Below are 19,681 nucleotides of genomic sequence, written 5' to 3'. Positions count from 1 at the left end.
GGCTGGACGAGAGCCATGACTGGGCGGTTAATTTACAGGGCTATAGTCTGTTCAGAAATGACCGTACAAATAAGCGAGGGGGAGGCGTGTGTTTATATGTAAAATCATCCTTAAAACCCATCCTGCGTGATAACATATATGAATCTAATGAAAATGTAGAGTCCCTGTGGGTAGAGATAGGGGGGGTGGGGATAAATAATAAATTACTGATAGGGGTTTGTTATAAGTCTCCAAAAATAATGGAAGCAACAGAGAATATCCTCATCAAGCAAATAGATGAAGCAGCGACTCAAGGAGAAGTCATTATTATGGGGGACTTCAACTACCCTGAAATACATTGGGGAACCGAAACCTGCAGTTCCAGCAAAGGTAATAGGTTTTTGACAACTATGAGAGACAATTACCTTTCACAACTGGTTCAGGACCCAACAAGAGGTGGGGCACTGCTTGACCTAATATTAACCAACAGGCCAGACCGCATATCAAATATAAAGGTTGAGGGTCACTTGGGTAATAGTGATCACAAAATAATAAGTTATCAGGTGGCCTTTAATAAGATGTGTAGTAGAGGGGTTACAAAGACACTAAACTTCAGGAAGGCAAATTTTCAACGGATGAGAGATGATCTTGGTGCATTTAACTGGGATGATATCCTGAGACATAAAAATACACAAAGAAAATGGGAGACATTTATGAGCATCCTTAATAGGACCTGTGCACAATACAGTTGTGGCCAAAAGTATTGACACCCCTGCAATTCTGTCAGATAATACTCAGTTTCTTCCTGAAAATGATTGCAAACACAAATTCTTTGGTATTATTTTCTTCATTTAATTTGTCTTAAATGAAAAAACACAAAAAGAATTGTCCTAAAGCCAAATTGGATATAATTCCACACCAAACATAAAAAAGAGGGTGGACAAAAGTATTGGCACTGTTCGAAAAATCATGTGATGCTTCTCTAATTTGTGTAATTAACAGCACCTGTAACTTACCTGTGGCACCTAACCGGTGTTGGCTATAACTAAATCACACTTGCAGCCAGTTGACATGGATTAAAGTTGACTCAACCTCTGTCCTGTGTCCTTGTGTGTACCACATTGAGCATGGAGAAAAGAAAGAAGACCAAAGAACTGTCTGAGGACTTGAGAAACCAGATTGTGAGGAAGCATGAGCAATGTCAAGGCTACAAGTCCATCTCCAAAGACCTGAATGTTCCTGTGTCTACCGTGCGCAGTGTCATCAAGAAGTTTAAAGCCCATGGCACTGTGGCTAACCTCCCTAGATGTGGACGGAAAAGAAAAATTGACAAGAGATTTCATCGCAAGATTGTGCGGAAGTTGGATAAAGAACCTCGACTAACATCCAAACAAGTTCAAGCTGCCCTGCAGTCCGAGGGTACAACAGTGTCAACCCGTACTATCCGTCGGCGTCTGAATGAAAAGGGACTGTATGGTAGGAGACCCAGGAAGACCCCACTTCTTACCCCGAGACATAAAAAAGCCAGGCTGGAGTTTGCCAAAACTTACCTGAAAAAGCCTAAAACGTTTTGGAAGAATTTTCTCTTCAAATGAGACAAAAGTAGAGCTTTTTGGCAAAGGCATCAACATAGAGTTTACAGGAGAAAAAAAGAGGCATTCAAAGAAAAGAACATGGTCCCTACAGTCAAACATGGTGGAGGTTCCCTGATGTTTTGGGGTTGCTTTGCTGCCTCTGGCACTGGACTGCTTGACCATGTGCATGGCATTATGAAGTCTGAAGACTACCAACAAATTTTGCAGCATAATGTAGGGCCCAGTGTGAGAAAGCTGGGTCTCTCTCAGAGGTCATGGGTCTTCCAGCAGGACAATGACCCAAAACACACTTCAAAAAGCACTAGAAAATGGTTTGAGAGAAAGCACTGGAGACTTCTAAGGTGGCCAGCAATGAGTCCAGACCTGAATCCCATAGAACACCTGTGGAGAGATCTAAAAATGGCAGTTTGGAGAAGGCACCCTTCAAATATCAGGGACCTGGAGCAGTTTGCCAAAGAAGAATGGTCTAAAATTCCAGCAGAGCCGTGTAAGAAACTCATTGATGTTTACCGGAAGCAGTTGGTCGCAGTTATTTTGGCTAAAGGTTGTGCAGCCAAGTATTAGGCTGAGGGTGCCAATACTTTTGTCTGGCCCATTTTTGGAGTTTTGTGTGAAATGATCAATGTTTTGCTTTTTGCTTCATTCTCTTTTGTGTTTTTTCATTTAAGACAAATTAAATGAAGATAATAATACCAAAGAATTTGTGTTTGCAACCAATTTCAGGAAGAAACTGAGTATTATCTGACAGAATTGCAGGGGTGTCAATACTTTTGGCCACAACTGTATATACCTTATGGAAATAAACATGCTAGAAATAGGAGGAAACCACTATGGCTAAATAGAGCTGTAAGGGGTGCAATAAGTGACAAAAATAAAGCATTTAGAGAATTAAAGCAACTAGGTAGTGATGAGGCATTTACTAAATACAGAAGATTAAATAAATTCTGTATAAAGCAAATCAAGACAGCTAAGATTGAGACAGAGAGACTCATTGCCAGAGAAAGTAAAAATAATCCCAACATATTCAACAGTATATACACAAGAAAATCCCATGACGGATAACATGATCAGTGATAAAAAAATTCTCCATTAAATGTCACCTGCTTAACCCAGCAGGAAGTACAGCGGCGTCTAATAATCAATAAAATTTACAAATCCCTGGGCCCAGATGGGCTACACCCCCGAGTACTGCAGGAATTAAGCACAGTCATTGGTAGACCATTATTTTTAATCTATGAAGATTCAATAACAGGGTCTGTAACACAGGACTGGGGTATGGCAAATGTGGTGCCAATATTCAAAAAGGGGACAAAAACTGAACTTGGAAATTATAGGCCAGTAAGATTAACCTCTACTGTGGGTAAAATCCTGGAGGGTTTTCTAAGAGATACTATACTGGAGTATCTGGAGAAGAATAACCTCATGACCCAATATCAACATGGGTTTACAAGGGACCGTTCCTGTCAGACTAATCTGATAAGCTTTTATGAAGAGGTAAGTTCCGGACTGGACCAAGGGAATGCAGTGGACGTGGTGTACATGGACTTTTCAAAAGCTTTTGATACGGTGCCACACAAAAGGTTGATACATAAAATGAGAAAAATGGGGATAGGGGAAAATATGTGTAGGTGGGTTAAGAGCTGGCTCAGGGATAGGAAACAAAGGGTGATTATTAATGGAGCACACTTGGACTGGATCACGATTAGCAGTGGGGTACCACAGGGGTCAGTTTTGGGCCCACTTCTTTTTAACATATTTATTAATGACCTTGTAGAGGGCATAGAGAGCATAATTTCAATATTTGCAGATGACACTAAACTCTGCAGGGTAATCATTACAGAGGAGAACAATTTTATATTACAGGAGGATTTATGTAAACTAGAGCCTTTGGCTGATAAATGGCAAATGAGCTTTAATGGGATAAATGTAAGGTCATGCACTTGGGTAGAATGAACAAGATGTATAATTATGTGCTTAACTATAAAGCACTGGGCAAAACTGTCACTGAAAAAGACCTGGGTGTATGGGTGAACGACAAACTCACATTTAGTGGACAGTGTCAGGCAGCTGCTGCAAAGGCAAATAAAATAATGGGATGCATTAAAAGAGGCATAGATGCTCATGAGGAGAACATAATTTTACCTCTATATAAGTCACTAGTGCAACCACACTTAGAATACTGCGTACAGTTCTGGTCTCCGGTGTATAAGAAAGGCGTAGCTGAACTGGAGCGGGTTCAGAGAAGAGCGACCAAGGTTATTAGGGAACTAGGGGGTCTGCAATACCAAGACAGGTTATTACACTTGGGGTTATTTAGTTTGGAAAATCGAAGGCTTAGGGGTGATCTTATTACAATGTATAAATATATGCGGGGACAGTACAAAGACCTTTCTAATGATCTTTTTACTCTTAGACCTGTGACGGGGACAAGGGGGCATCCTCTATGTCTGGAGGAAAGAAGGTTTAAGCATACTCACAGATGCGGATTCTTTACTGTAAGAGCAGTGAGACTATGGAACTCTCTGCCATATGATGTTGTAATGAGTGATTCCCTACTAAAATTTAAGACGGGACTGGATGCCTTTCTTGAAAAGTATAATATTACAGGGTATATACACTAGTCTCCTTAGTGTTGCGTTGATCCAGGGAGCTAGTCTGATTACTATATGTGGAGTCGGGAAGGAATTTTTTTCCCCAATGTGAAGCTTACTGTTTGCCACATGGTTTTTTTTTTTGCCTTCCTCTGGATCAACATGTTAGGGCAAGTTAGGATAGGATATGGGTTGAACTAGATGGACTTAAAGTCTTCCTTCAACCTTAATAACTATGTTACTATGTTACTATGTTAAATGCGACTGCAGACTTTTGAATCCTCCTGATGCACGTGCTGTGTGCTGTGGAATTGGCCAGTTTCTGACCCGGGACTGGAGGGTATGCATAAGTGGGCATGGCCTCACTCTATTTCTATACATAACCTCATAGGAATTATTGAGGGGACAAAGATGTAATATTGCAAAAAAAATTATTAAAATGGACAACTTTTATAGATAAATTATTTAAAATTATTGATAAAAATTCAAGCACAGAGAGAACAAAAAATGAATGCCCTGACACTGGAGTTTAAAAAGCACTATGTTCTAAGGAGTTGTGTTGGACCTGGTATTTGGGAAAGAATACCTTAAAAAATTGATACAGAAAAAATCTATAGGTATCACAAAAAACTACTTATCATAATCAAAGTGCAAGTGTATAACACAAATGATGATGACCTATGTGGAGATGTTAAATGTTTCACATTGCCCTATTCAATACATGATAATATAACATAGAGTCCTGGATCAAAGAGGTATATCTATACATGCTATATTAATAAGTTAATTAATAAATAAATGAGAAAATCTGAGGAGATGGAAAAAAGGGAAAGGTGTATCCCCAAACCCTCTCTATAAGGTACTTACAAAGTGACTTGTGCTTTATCTTTGATGTATCATGCTTCCTTGCCCCAACGATGCAGTTTCGCCATGAGCTTCTTCAAAAGGGGCGCTAGTTAGTTGTTAATCACCTGATGTCATAGACCTAATGGAAAAAAAATAATTAGCTGGGTAGAAGGGAAAAATGATCATTTGTAAGTACACTGTGTTTTATAATATGATGACTGCAATATACCTAGAGAATAAAAACTTTGATGGGAGTGATTCTTTAATATGATTGTCTAGCTCTCTAAAAGATAAGCCAGTTGTTTCCTTTATAACCCCAAAGTGCAGCTGTGGCCTCAACAAACCAGGCTTAGAAGTTCAGTGTGGAAGTGATTAAGCCATGCTGATGCACTTACAGCTCCTTAGCTTCTGATTTTCATCCAGAAAAGTGGGACGATATTTTTGTCACTTGTCAACTGTGTGCAATCCGTTTTTTTTTGTTTTTGTTTTCTTTTTTTTACAGTAGCAGAAATTAATGATTTACAAAACCAATTACAGTTTTCTATTTTACAGAATTGCAATGTATCCGATGCTATTATGACTGGCAAACAATTTTTTTCTCGCACCCATAGACTTGAATGGGTGAGTCTCATCTGATTTCAGAGTCAAATCGCAGCATGTTACGATTTTTTCCAGAGACAGATTCGGGCATTGAAAAAAATCAGTCATCTGCACTGCTCTGTTGAATAACAAGGGTCAGTGTGCTGTCCCTGTGTGCACGAGCCCTTAGAAGGGGTTACAGAAAATGGCCTAGTTTTCAGTTATTGATTTTTTTGCATTACAAAAACTAAAAATCATTGTAAGGATGCAATGCAAATCCACAAAATAATGGGCACGCTGAGTTTTATATTTGCATGTGCTAAAATTCACATAAATTTTTAAATGCAGAAATCTAAACTTCCCCTAAAGGATCTAAATCCATGTAATCAAATCTAGAATCAAGTTTTTACTATTATCTATTCTTAATAGCTGCTCTCCATTACCTTTGCATGAAGCCATTCCATATTTATGTTACCTAATATATTTAATGCCACCAATCTTATTTTTTATTAAACGTCTTTATAACACTTGTTAGCATGAAATAACTGCAAGGGTAAATATAACTCTTAAAAGTTGGGAAAATTGTGGCAGTCCTGAGTACAATAACTAGCACATAAAATCATCACCATGAAACCTTTCCTGCAAATCTAGGTGATTCAAACAACCAACATACAAATATAGTTATAAAAATCCTAAAGGTTAAAAGTAATTATAAATTAAGTATCCTATTATTTGTAACGCTACAATTTTTTCAGTAAATCATATCTGGTATTTCTTCTCAGAGGGTAAAGGAAAGAAAGGTGTCACATATCCCACAGTTCTTGAGTACGTTGAAGTGAAAGTAGGTAAGTTTGGTCAAGATTATTGCCACAAATATGCATATAATGTGATGATTTTTTACATAATTCTAAGTATAAAAATACCCATTATATAAACATGATATTGAATATTCAAAATATTATAGTGGTATTCTTATCTCAAACCATTATGGCATAGCTATGAGAAATGCCATTAATGTCTGATAAATGTGTCTCCCATCTCTAGGGCAACACAGAGGATCAGTGGTTAGCCTATCTTAAAAATCGAACCCCATCTCACTCTGCTAGGAATATAGGATTAGAAGACCTTATATGCTCTACATCAGTGGTGTAACTAGAGTTACTGCATGTTGGTCCAATGTATGGGCCCTTGTAGTGTTCTAAATCCTATAAGGATATACATGTTGCGCCCCCCCATTATGTAGTAATGTCCCGTATCCTGTACATATCCCCCATCCAGGGCTCCTTACAGGTATATACAGTATGTCCCTCATCCTGGGCCCCTTCCTGCTATATATGTCACTCTTCCTGGGTTCATTCCTGTTATACATGTACCCTATGCTGGTATACATGTCCCCCACCCTAGCATATATGTCCCCCTTCCTGGGTTCCTTCCTGGTATATAGGTCCCCGATTCTGCCGCTGTTCTCTAACATGTAAAGAAAAATATTTTGACATTCCGCCACTCCAACGACATGCGGTGCAGAGGAAAGTAGCTGACATCGGTGTGACTGCTATGGGCAACATATGGCGTCACTTCTGATGTCAGCTGCTGGCCTCATGTATCATTAATACATGGTAAATGTTACATTTTGTTGAAAATTTGTTAAACTGAAACTAACAATATAAATCTCCCTTCAAGAAACTGTACATCGAGAAGTGCCACCTCCAACTGTAGCGACAACTCAACCCGCCGTCTTAACAACCATTCCTACCACCACGTCTACAACTCCAGCACCGACAACTCCACAGCCTACCACACCAAAACCTACAACCACCACCACTACTACCACAACCACCACCACAACAACTACCACAACGACAACAAGGTTAAGGCCACCCCTCGTACGAGCAAGAGATACAGGTCAGTATCTTGGAATAAAGTCATGCATTCACGTCATAATAAAAGTATGACTGATGAATGGTCATCTTTTGAAAAGTTTGTGCTTAAGTACTGAGCTATGGTTTATAGCATAGCAATATGAACTGTAATGTTATCCATGCAAAGTATTCCACGGAGATATTCAATATATGATCATTTCTGTATATGAAACATAAGTGGTAGTCCAAATGATTTTGTAACTTTTTGGATTCAATGTGTTACAGATGTTTTTAAATAAAGTTTATGATGTACAATAAAAAATGATGTGGTACCGTGGTAGGCAAAGAACTCTGTGAATACTTTTATTCCCAAAAAAACAAAAGTATTCTAAAAGTAGTTAACCAATAAAATTATCACCATTAGAATACCTTTGTCTTTTTGGGAGGCATAAATACATAAAGTTTAGAATTAAAGAAGATGTCTACTACTTAGACAACACCTTCTCATACCCCACACTTGGCACCGATAAAATAAAAAAGTTAAACTCCTGTTCCGGCACTGTTCCTGTGGTGTCAGCACTCGTTCTCCTAGGGTTCTCATGCGGTTGTTGAGAAACATGACCTTTACGCCCAATCAGAGCTGGCGTCACTGTCCCCGCCTTTGGACAAATTGAAAATGAAGAGGAAGTCTGAAATTCAGCTGATCTTTGACTTCCTCTTCATGTTCAATTTGTCCGAAGGCGGGGACAGTGATGCCATTGATTGGGCACCGGGGTATAGTATAGAAAAACTTCTCAAAAAATAATTATAAAGTTATAAGTTATCATGAAGATCATCCCTTGATTTACTTCAGCTTTGTAGTCAATGAATATAAATCGCTATAAAGTTTTGGAAACAAATTCAGAAAATGTATTTTCATATTTACAAATTACATTATTTTCTATCTGAAGTTGTGTTTAAGTCTTTATTACATCTTATTCCAGTTGATGGTCTGATATCTTTCATTATATGACTTAATGTATAGCCATCCTTTTGTGTTAAATCGTCCGCCTTATTATGTTTTCACAATTTGATACCAGACTGTAATAAATTTAATTTTTAAGCCATGTTTTTAGATAAATAATTCTCAGACGCAATATAACTAACAGGTACGGTAGACTTCTAGAACCCATAAGTTAGCAGTCCAGCACATCCATAAAATCAAAACATTATTATAGATTGATCTTTGTCACTGTGAACTAGTGTTGCTCGAAACGCGTCGCATAGTGACATATCTTTTTCATTAATCTATGGCTTTTGGTATCAATTTTTATTGGTTAAATCTAGCATAAAGTTTGGATTTTTTGAATGTGCTAGACTGCTAACTATGTGTTTTTGAAGTTTCGTCAAAGTCACAGAGGAGAATGTGCAAGGATTATTAAGCAAACTCTGATGCAAGCTGGGTGAGCACTTTTAAGACATTTTGTTACATATCATACTCTTCTATCAGTATAACAAGGAATTAAAGGTAATCTGTCAGCAGGATTTCACCCTGAAACTTTTTATAAATGCTTGAAGCTCTTTGAAAGACAAATTCAGTAATACCTTTACACGGCCAGTCTATTCCTCCGTTAGGCCGGGATCACACACAGCGAGATACGGCCGAGTCTCGCAGGTTAAAACCAAGCTCTGGTGCCGGCACTCTGGAGCGGAGCGTGCAGCCGCACAGCAATACATGGAGCTGCACGCTCCGCTCCGGAGTGCCGGTGCCAGAGCTTGGTTTTAACCTGCGAGACTCGGCCGTATCTCGCTGTGTGTGATCCCGGCCTTACTGAAAAGTCAGGGTTTGAAATTATATGCAAATGAGACTGAAGAGCTATTGCAGATCTGAAGGCTGTCTTTGCCATCCATAATGGAGGAAGGGACTGGCTATGTATTTCTGGATTTGTCTTTGACAAAGCTATGTGCCTATATAAGTAGTTTTGGGAGTAAAATCCTGATGACATATTCTCTTAAAATAAATAGTTGCTTTGACTAAAAAGTAATGCACAATACAAAATTTTACTATTTTATCTTTACTTTCAGCTGCCAGTAATATCCACCCAGCTTATTCATCAATTGTTGCTGCCTCATCAAGTAAGTCAAATAATTTAATCCCTTTCTGACATCGTACTATCCCATCCACGGTACCCGTCCCCGTATGACCGGGGGGGAGCACCGCTGATCGCAGCCGGGTGTCAGCTGATTATCACAGCTGGCACCCGGCACTATGTGTCAGTGGTGGTCACGGACCACCTCGGCACATTAACCCCTGGCACACTGTGATCAAACATGATCGCAGTGTACCGGGGGATTAGGGAAGAATCGTGCAGGGAGGGGGCTCCCTCCGTGCTTCCCTGAGACCCTCAGAGCAGCGCAATGTGCTGTGCTACTGCAAGGGTCTCCTCCCTGCAGGCCCCCAGATCCAATATGGCCGCGGGGTACTTCAGGGTCCTGCAGTGAGGCGACTGAGAGCAGGCACTGAGAAAGAAGCCTCTGCAGCGCCTGTCAGATCACTGATCTGACACAGTGCTCTGCAAAGTGACAGACCAGCGATCTGACACTTTATTGTAATGTCCCACATTGGGACAATATAATAAAGTAAAAAAAACAATATAATATGTAAACTAATATGTAAAAATAATTTTTAAAAAAATCCTAAATAAAAAATAAAAAAATCCTAATAAATTCTTTTATTTTGTAAATAAAAAATAAATAAATAAAATACAAATATTTAGTATCGCCGCGTCTGTAACGACCTGCCCTATAAAACTGTCCCACTAGTTAACCCCTTTAGTGACCCACTTAAAAAAAAAACCTAGGCAGAAAACAATGCTTTATCATCATACCGCCGAAAAAAAGTGCAATAACACACGATCAAAAAGACATATAAATAAACATGGTACCGTTGAAAACGTCATTTTGTCCCGCAAAAAAATGAGCCATGATACAGCATCATCAGCAAAAAAATAAAACAGTTACAGAATACTCACAGAATGAAGCGATGCAAAAATAATTATTTTTTATATAAAAAATTTTTATTGCATAAAAGCTCCAAAACATAAAAAGTGACATAAATGAGGTATCGCTCTAATCGTACTGACCTGAAGAATAAAACTGCTTTATCAATTTTAGCACACGCGGAACGGTGTAAACCCACTCCCCAAAAGAAATTCATGAAATGCTGTTTTTTGTTCATTCTGCGGCCCAAAAATCAGAATAAAAAGCGATCAAAAAATGTCACGTGCCCGAAAATGGTATCTATAAAAATGTCAACTCGTCTCACAAAAAATAAGACCTCACATGACTCGGTGGGTCAAAATATGGAAAAATTATAGCTCTCAAAATGTGGTGATGCAAAAACTATTTTTACAATAAAAAACGTCTTTTAGCGTGCGACAGCTGCCAAACATAAAAACCTGCTATAAATAGTAAATCAAACCCTCTTTATTACCCCCTTAGTTAGCGAAAAATAATAAAATTTTAAAAAAAGTATTTAGTTCCATTTTCCCATTAGGGTTAGGGTTAGGGCTAGGGTTAGGGCTAGGGTTAGAGTTAGGGGTGTGTTGGGGTTAGGGTTGAAGTTAGAATTGGGGGGTTTCCACTGTTTGGGCACATCAGGGGCTCTCCAAATGCAACATGGCGTCTGATCTCAATTCCAGCCAATTCTGCATTGAAAAAGTCAAATGGTGCTCCTTCCCTTCCAAGCTCTGCCATGCGCCCAAACAGTGGTTTACCCCCACATATGGGGTATCAGCCTACTCAGGACAAATTGCACAACTTTTGGGGTCCAATTTCTCCTGTTACCCTTGGGAAAATAAAAAATTGGGGGCAAAAAAATCATTTTTGTGGAAAAAATATGATTTTTTTAATTTTTATGTCTCTACGTTATAAACGTCTGTGAAGCACTTGGGGTTCAAAGTGCTCACCACACATCTAGATGCGTTCCTTGGGGGGGTCTAGTTTCCAAAATGGGGTCACTTGTGTGGGGTTTCCACTGTTTAGGCACATCAGGGACTCTCCAAATGCGACATGACACCTGCAGACCATTCCATCAAAGTCTGCATTCCAAAAACTCACTACTTCCCTTCCGAGCCCTGACATGTGCCCATACAGTACTTTTCTCCCACATATGGGGTATCAACATACTCAAGACAAATTGGACAACAACATTTGGGGTCCAATTTCTTCTGTTACCCTTGGAAAAATAAAAAAATTGGGGACTAAAAGATCATGTTTGTGAAAAAAATATGATTTTTTTATTTACACGTCCAGGTGTTATAAACTTCTGTGAAGCACTTGGGGGTTGAAAGTGCTCACCACACATCTAGATAGGTTCCTTGGGGGTCTAGTTTCCAAAATGGGGTCACTTGTGGGGAGTTTCCACTAATTGGCACATCAGGAGCTCTCCAAATGCGACTTGACACCTGCAGACCATTCCATCAAAGTCTGCATTCCAAAACGTCACTACTTCCCTTCTGATCCCCAATGTGTGCCTATACAGTAGTTTTCACCCACATATGGGGTATCAGCGTACTCGGGACAAATTGGACAACAACTTTTGCAGTCCAATTTCTCCTGTTACCCTTGGGAAAATAAAAAAATGTGGACTAAAAGATCATGTTTGTGAAAAATATAAGATACTTTTATTTTCACGCTCAGGCGTTATAAACTTCTGTGAAGCACTTGGGGGGGTTTAAAGTGCTCACCACACATCTAGATGAGTTCCTTGGGGGGTCTAGTTTCCAAAATGGGGTCACTTGTGTGGGGTGTCCACTGTTAAGGCACATCAGTGGCTCTCCAAAAGCGACATGGTGCCCGATGTCAATTCCAGCCAATTTTGCATCAAGTGGCACTCCTTCCCTTCTGAGCCCTGCCATGCGCCCAAACAGTGGTTTACCCCCACATATGGGGTATCAGCGTACTCAGGACAAATTGCACAATAACTTTTGAGGTCCTGTTTCCCTTGGGAAAATAAAAATTGGGGGTGAAAAGATCATTTTTGTGGAAAAAACACGGCTGTACATTAAAAACTTCTGTGAAGCCCATGGGGGTTCAAAGTTCTCACCACACATCTAGATAAGTTCCTTGGGGGGGTCTAGTTTCCAAAATGGGGTCACTTGTGGGGGGTTTCCACTGTTTAGGCACATCAGGGTCTCTCCAAAGGTGACATGGCGTCCCATCTCAATTCCAGCCAATTTTGCGTTGAAAAAGTCAAACGGCGCTTGTTCCCTTCCGAGCTCTGCCATGCGCCGAAATAGTGGTTCCCCCCACATATCAGGTATAACTTTTGCAGTCCAATTTCTTCTGCTATCCTTGGTAAAATAAAAAAATTGGACTTGAAGTAATTTTTTTGTGAAAAAAAGTTAAATGTTCATTTTTTTTTTTTTTTTTTTTTTTAAACATTCAAAAAATTCCTGTGAAGCACCTGAAGGGTTACTAAATTTCTTGAATATGGTCTTGACTACCGACAGGGGTGCAGTTTTTAGAATGGTGTCATTCTTGGGTATTTTCCATCATATAGACCCCTCAAAGTGACTTCAAATGTGATGTGGTCCCTAAAAAAAAATGGTGTTGTAAAAATGAGAAATCGCTGGTCAACTTTTAACCCTTATAACTTCCTAACAAAAAAAATTTTTGGTTGGTTCCAAAATTGTGCTGATGTAAAGTAAACATGTGGAAAATGTTACTTATTAAGATTTTTGTGTGACATATCTCTGTTATTTAAGGGCATAAAAATACAAATTTTTGTCAAATTTCCATTTTTTTCAGAAATAAACACAAGTTATATGAATTAAATTTTACCACTAACATGAAGTACAATATGTCATGAGAAAAACAATGTCAGATTCACCATGATCCAGTGTTCCAGAGTTATGACCTCATAAATGGACTGTGGTCAGAATTGTAAAAATTGGCCCGGTCATTAACGTGCAAACCACCCTTGGGGGTAAAGGTGGTTAAAGGAAGCAGGCACCAACAAAATAGTAGGGAGTACTCACTGCTTAGTGAAAAATCATGGCATTTGGAAGAGGAAAAGAAACTATTCTTTATTAGGCACATCTTAAAATGTAATATTTTTATGCTGTAGTCCAAAAAAACACCAAATACAGATACAACCTATTAAAAACATGCACAAAACCAATATGCCACAATGAAATTAACAGTCTAGGCTCAAGTGTTGGCAATCTACATGTCAATAGATATCCAAGAAAGAAACAACTGAACATCAATCAAATGCAAAGATACTATCAGGATCCTGACAGCGCCAGCGTACAGCCTCCGCTGAGCAGGGACTCACCCACACTGTAGGGACACCTGGGGACAGGAACAGCCAGAAAGTACAGATGCACAGGACCTGAACGCTGAAGGTTAGCAAGCTGGCACAGGACCTACGGTCATGTGACTGCAAGGGGGCGGGGCTTAGCATCCAGCTTTCAGAGAAGATAGAAAACTCAGAGTCGGGCAAAACGGAGTTCATACACAGTACGGGCAAACGAGGTACAGGAGGGATAAACAGACGGGAGGTCAGACAAAGCCAAAGGTCATACACAAGAGGGCGGTGCGGTACCAAAGGGATAAGCAGAGAGTAGTCGAGTCACAAGCAGAGAGTCATACACGAGAGAGCGGTGCGGTACAAGAGGGGTAGGCAGAACTCGTAACAGGGACAGAACCGGATCACAACCAAACAAGCAACAAGTTATCAGGCACACGTACACAAGAGGTCAACTAACTCAGCCTAGGGCAGGAGTATAACTGACACCGGACCTAGGTCCAGTGAGCATTAAATAGCCGCCCTCTGCCAGAGAGAGGCAGAACAATTAACCCCCAGTCTGACCAGGACGGGTCAAAGCGAAACCCCGTCCTGGATCATGACAGATACAAAGAAATATATATATGAACAATAATGGAAAAATAGCACATCATCAGATATCACATGACCAGTACCATAAATAAAAATGTGAATTAACAGATTGAATAACTACCAGTCCAGGGGAGAAGAATAAAGAAAGTAAGTGATAGGAAAATTATCTTGAGGGACAAAAGAAACCCATGCCAAGTACCGCCAAAATTCAGCTTCCCTGAGGAAGTTGGGATATTTGATATTTACCTAATTAGCACAATAAAACACTCATCAGTATTAAAAAATGTAATAGTCTGTGCTGAGATATCACTTAACGTTAGCCTAAAGCTTGAAAGGTGAATCTGGAATTAACATGGCCTCTTCTGATTCACGTCAGATATAGTGTTGGCATGGAGACTTTTTATGGATTAATTTGACCAAATGTAATAAATTTTCTATCCTCCTTGGGTTAACATAGCAGTCTTGTAAGTATACAGTACTGTGCAAAATATTTAGGAGGGTGTGAAGAAAATGCTTCAAAGTAATAATGCTTTAAAAATAGAAGAATCAATGGTTTATTTTATCACTTAAAAAATTGAAAAGTGAATGACCAGAAGATAAATCTTCAACAAATCATGACTTTATGTGATCACAGTTTGCATTCAAAACTCCATCAGTTCTTCTAGGTATGCATGAACACAGTTTTTAAGGAACTAGCCAAAAAAGGGTGTTCCAAATATCTTGGCGAACTAGCCTCAGATCTTCTGTTGATTTCAGGTTTGTGCAAATCCTTCTGTCTCTTCATGTAATTCCAGACAGACTGTTCTGTCCCCGCATGAGGCGAATGGTGATGCGGTTGATTAATAGCAGATGGGAAAGTTCCTACCTCCTTTTCCTCAATGCAGGGCAGACAGGACCAATGCTGTTCAGCGTCTGGAGAAAAAGGTGACCCTTGAACCGGAAGTGGAAGGCATGCCCATATGAATTAATTAAATACAGGCTGCTATACAGAAAAAGGCCATTAGATGGCAGCAGAGTGACATATAGGAATGGTACCATGCATAACATGAATAATACAATACATAGAAAACGGAGGAGCATAACTTACACGGGACAACACAGACTGAATGATATTGAGGGCTCTGTGGAGACCATAGCATCACTTCCAGGACTCCTTGTTCTTCTTCATGGTTAAAATGGCAGTGACATGAGATTGCCAGTATGTTTGCGGTCGTTGTTTTGCTGCAGCATAAATTTGAAGGCAATCAGATGCCTCCTTAATAGTATTGTATGATGAATAAGTGTTTGCCTGGAAATGATAATATGGTGCCTATAGAGCCCTGATCGCATCATCAAGATTATGTGAAGAGATAGAAGGATTTGCGCAAGCTTACATCCATAGAAGATTAGTGGTCAGTTCTTAAAGATGTTTAGCGCTACTGCTCTTTCTTTTGAGTCCCTTCAAAAACTGTGCAAGTGTAACTAGAAGAATTAATGCTATGATTCTGTTTTGAATTTAATGGGTGGTCACACCAAATATTGATTTGATTTAGATTTCTCTTTTGTTTATCCACTTTGCAGTTTGCTAATTGATGAGGATACACTAATAAAATGCTTATTTTTTAAAATAATTTTTTATCTTGCAGCATTTTTTCCACATCTGCCTAAAACTTTTGCACAGTACTGCATGTGAGATCATTCATGTATTTGATGATTGGAATCACCACTGTCCATAACAGAGTGTAACAAATTCTCATTTTAATGCACGTTGAAGCACTTTTTAATAATTTTCCATGGTAGGTCTTTCTTAACTACTTCTGGACTGCCCATAGTGTATAAACATCCAGGCTGTTTACACATTACTCTGCACTGACATGTTAAAACATCAATGTAGTCCAATCAAAGCATATTTACCTTCCTTAGCTCTGTATATAGTGCTGAACAAGTGCTGTGTATACACATTAGGACATACTTCCTCCTCCAGACCCAGTGAATAAGTGATCATGGAGCACGAGCTGTTGGTTCTTAGGAGACCCAGTCAGCTCTGCTATGCTGCCAGGAGGCTAAAATTCCCCTGTAACTGGGGCAAATATATCAGACCTAGTAACAGTGGGAATAAGCAATAAAAGTAATGTATTTATATTGTGACCCTTAGTCACGTCTCATGAACAAGCCTTGAGTTGGGATAGTCAAGGAGTCTGAGGTCAAAATCCAGGAGGGTATGTCATAACAAAGGGAAGAGACAAAGGAATAGTCACGTAACAGTCTGAGGTCAAAATACCAGAAAGATAGTGGATCAGAACAAAGGGGTTAAACAGATGGTCGGAAGGAAGTCCAAGGTCAAGCAACGAAAGATCAACAAGCAGAACATAAGACACAGAGAGACAAATCACAGAGAGCTGAATATACATTTGGCAGACGTCTGGGACTAATAGCCCAGCCAAGTAGCCAGAGAGTCACCTTGGATAAATAACACCTGGAGACAGCCAGCCTCTCAGTCTCAGATTGGATAGCCCGGCTGTCAATCAAAACACTGACAGCTCACCACGCCCCAGCAGCAGACTGGACACAGAGCTGTCAATCAAAGTATTGACAGCTTCAGCACACCCTTGTACCAGATTGGACGGCTGAGCCACCAGTGACTGCATCCCAGCCACACTGATTGGTGGAATCATGACTAGAGTTGAGCGATACCGTCCGATACTTCAAAGTATCGGATCGGAATGGATCGGCCGATCTTAAAAAAAAGTATCGGTATCGCCGATTCCGATACCGGAAGTCCCATTCAAGTCTATGGGACTTCCGGTATCGGAATAAGAAAAACCCTGTATTTGCCTTGTACAGCCTCTCTGGGGTCTGTACGGGCCTTTCGGGGGGCTGTGCCGGCCTGCCAGGGGGTCTGTGCAGGCTCCGGTGGGCTGTGCCGGCCTGCCGGGGGGCTGTGCCGGCCTGCCGGTGGTCTGTGCAGGCTCCGGGGGGCTGTGCCAGCCTGCCGGGGGGGGGGCTGTGCCGGCCTGCCGGTGGTCTGTGCAGGCTCCGGGGGGCTGTGCCGGCCTGACGGGGGGGGCTGTGCAGGCTTCGGGGGTCTGTGCAGGCATCATCCGATGGGACTACAAGTCCCATCGGGCGATGCCTGCTACCATGACAGTGATTGACACATTAGCCAATGATGGGACAGTAGTAGTCCCATCATCCGGCTAATGTGTTGAATGTAAAAAAAAAAATTACATGCTACATACATACTACATATATACATACTACATACATACTACATACATACTACATACATACATACAACATGCATACTACATATATACTACATGCAACATGCATACTACATACATGCTACATTCATACTACATACATGCTACATTCATACTACATATATACTACATGCAACATACATACAACATATATACTACATGCATGCAACATGCATACTACATATATACTACATGTAACATACATACTACATATATACTACATGCATACTACATACATGCTACATACTACATGCATGCTACATGCATGCTACATACATACTACATACATGCTACATACATACTACATGCATGCTACATACAATACATTCATACAATACATACATAGACATACAGTACATATAACATAGAGTAACATACTTACCAATACTTGTCACATTGTTCCCCGAAGCCATTGTCTTTTACGGAATAAATATTAACATAACAAACCACAAAAATACTCACCCATGATCCGAAGCAGTCCACGAGTGTGTCCCACGACGATCTTGGGTAGAGAACTGCAGCATCAGCTGATGCTGCCGTTCTCTACGGGCTGCAGGAATCCAATGACGGAAGGTAGGTATCCTTCCGCACTGTATTCCTCCGCCACTTAAAAAAAAAAGTCCCTAGTCTCACTTTATGCCATTGATGTGTGGGAATTTCCCACGCAATGTGTAAAATAAATGAAAAAAATCAATAAGAAAGCAAAAATTAAATAGAGAAAAGGCATAAATAAATAAAACTAAAAAAAAATGGAGGTATGGCCAATCCAAATCGCTATTTCTAGTCCTGTGCCCATCCATTTGCATATAGAAAAATAATTTAAAAAAAAATGCATTTTAAAATGTTTTAGTGGTCCTTTGTGGTTGTAAAAAAAGAATAAAAAATAAAATAAGTAAAAAATAGATGCATGTTTCACATTTTTCAACTAATATATATAAAAGTTACATGAAACTTAAGCCCTATGTATTGCGAAAAAAGGACAAATAGTATTTGAATATCTAAACAAGAAAATATTTTAGAGCGCGTGTGCAATTAGATGCAAAAAAACTGCACAGTCAGGAAGGAAGGAAAATGACCTGGTCCTGAGCTGTTACCTGTTGGTTATTAGTTAGGCCATATTCACACGTTCCGTATTTGGTCAGTATTTTACATCAGTATTTGTAAGCCAAAACCAGAAGCGGGTGTCAAATTAGTACTATAGGTTCTATGGAACTCAGTGGCATGGGTCAGAGAAGACAAACACAATATATGTTCAAAGGTTCAGTATTGTATTGTAGCAACAGGTCTCAGTACTATGCAGATGTAGTTCAGGGTATTATAGTAAACAAGCTTCAGTATTGCACGGTACGTAGATATAAGTTCTGGCAACAGGTAAAGTCTGTACGAACCAACTGGCGAGAGTCTGTGGTCCAGGCGCACACAGTCCTAAGGTCCTGAGACTGGACCGGGCTCCAAGCGGAGAGCAGGCCGCAGAGATGACAGAAGCAGAGCAGATCCGGACAGGAGAGGCGGTCAGGCAGGACGGCAGGTAAGTAACAAACGGGGAATCCCGAGGTTTAGAAGAAGCAGGCACAATGCAAGTTCTCCAAGCTTGGCAGCAGGTGAAGATCCAGATACACAAGCACAGGTATAATGTGCAGAGTCCCTTAAGTACACAGCAGGCAGGAAACAGGAAAAGTCAAACAGGAACAAGATGGCCCCTTGTGAAGCTACTCACTCCATCTTTGATAAGGGCAAAATTAAGGGCAAAGTCAGGCAGAACAGAAACATGGCTCAGAACCTCACACCATTCCCTCCTTCAAGGATGTCCTCCGGACGACCTTAGATCTGGTTTACTGGGGTATCAGCTATGGAACTGTTGGATCAGACGAGGAGCTCGAATGTTCTCCTGAGGTTCCCAGGAATTCTCCTCCGATGGGTAACCCTGCCATTTCACCAAGTATTGAAGTTTCCTCCTATGGATCCGAGAGTCGATGATCCCTTCCACAATAAATTCTTCTTGCCCGTCAATGAGAACCGGACCAGGTGGAACGGGTGTACGTCCGGGAAAAGGATTCGGTACTACTGGTTTAAGCAGGGAGACATGAAAAACAGGATGTATTTTCAA

General features: G+C 40.2%; 1 protein-coding gene across 1 annotated transcript in view; it reads left to right on the top strand.

The window, feature by feature from the left end:
* VIT (vitrin) overlaps window positions 1–19,681 on the top strand; it is a 292,734-nt gene that overhangs the window by 213,560 nt on the left and 59,493 nt on the right. Inside the window, exons 6-8 of the mRNA XM_073557649.1 lie at window positions 6,373–6,435; window positions 7,271–7,492; window positions 9,514–9,564. Coding sequence (XP_073413750.1) covers window positions 6,373–6,435; window positions 7,271–7,492; window positions 9,514–9,564 — 336 coding nt within the window. The remainder of the gene's footprint in view (window positions 1–6,372; window positions 6,436–7,270; window positions 7,493–9,513; window positions 9,565–19,681) is intronic.

Source organism: Dendrobates tinctorius, unplaced genomic scaffold (assembly GCF_039654945.1).
Source record: "Dendrobates tinctorius isolate UK_male_01 unplaced genomic scaffold, ASM3965494v1 ptg000250l, whole genome shotgun sequence".
Classification (NCBI taxonomy): Eukaryota; Metazoa; Chordata; class Amphibia; order Anura; family Dendrobatidae; genus Dendrobates; species Dendrobates tinctorius.
Note: the sequence above shows the minus strand (reverse complement) of the source record. Positions and strands in the feature narration are given on the sequence as shown.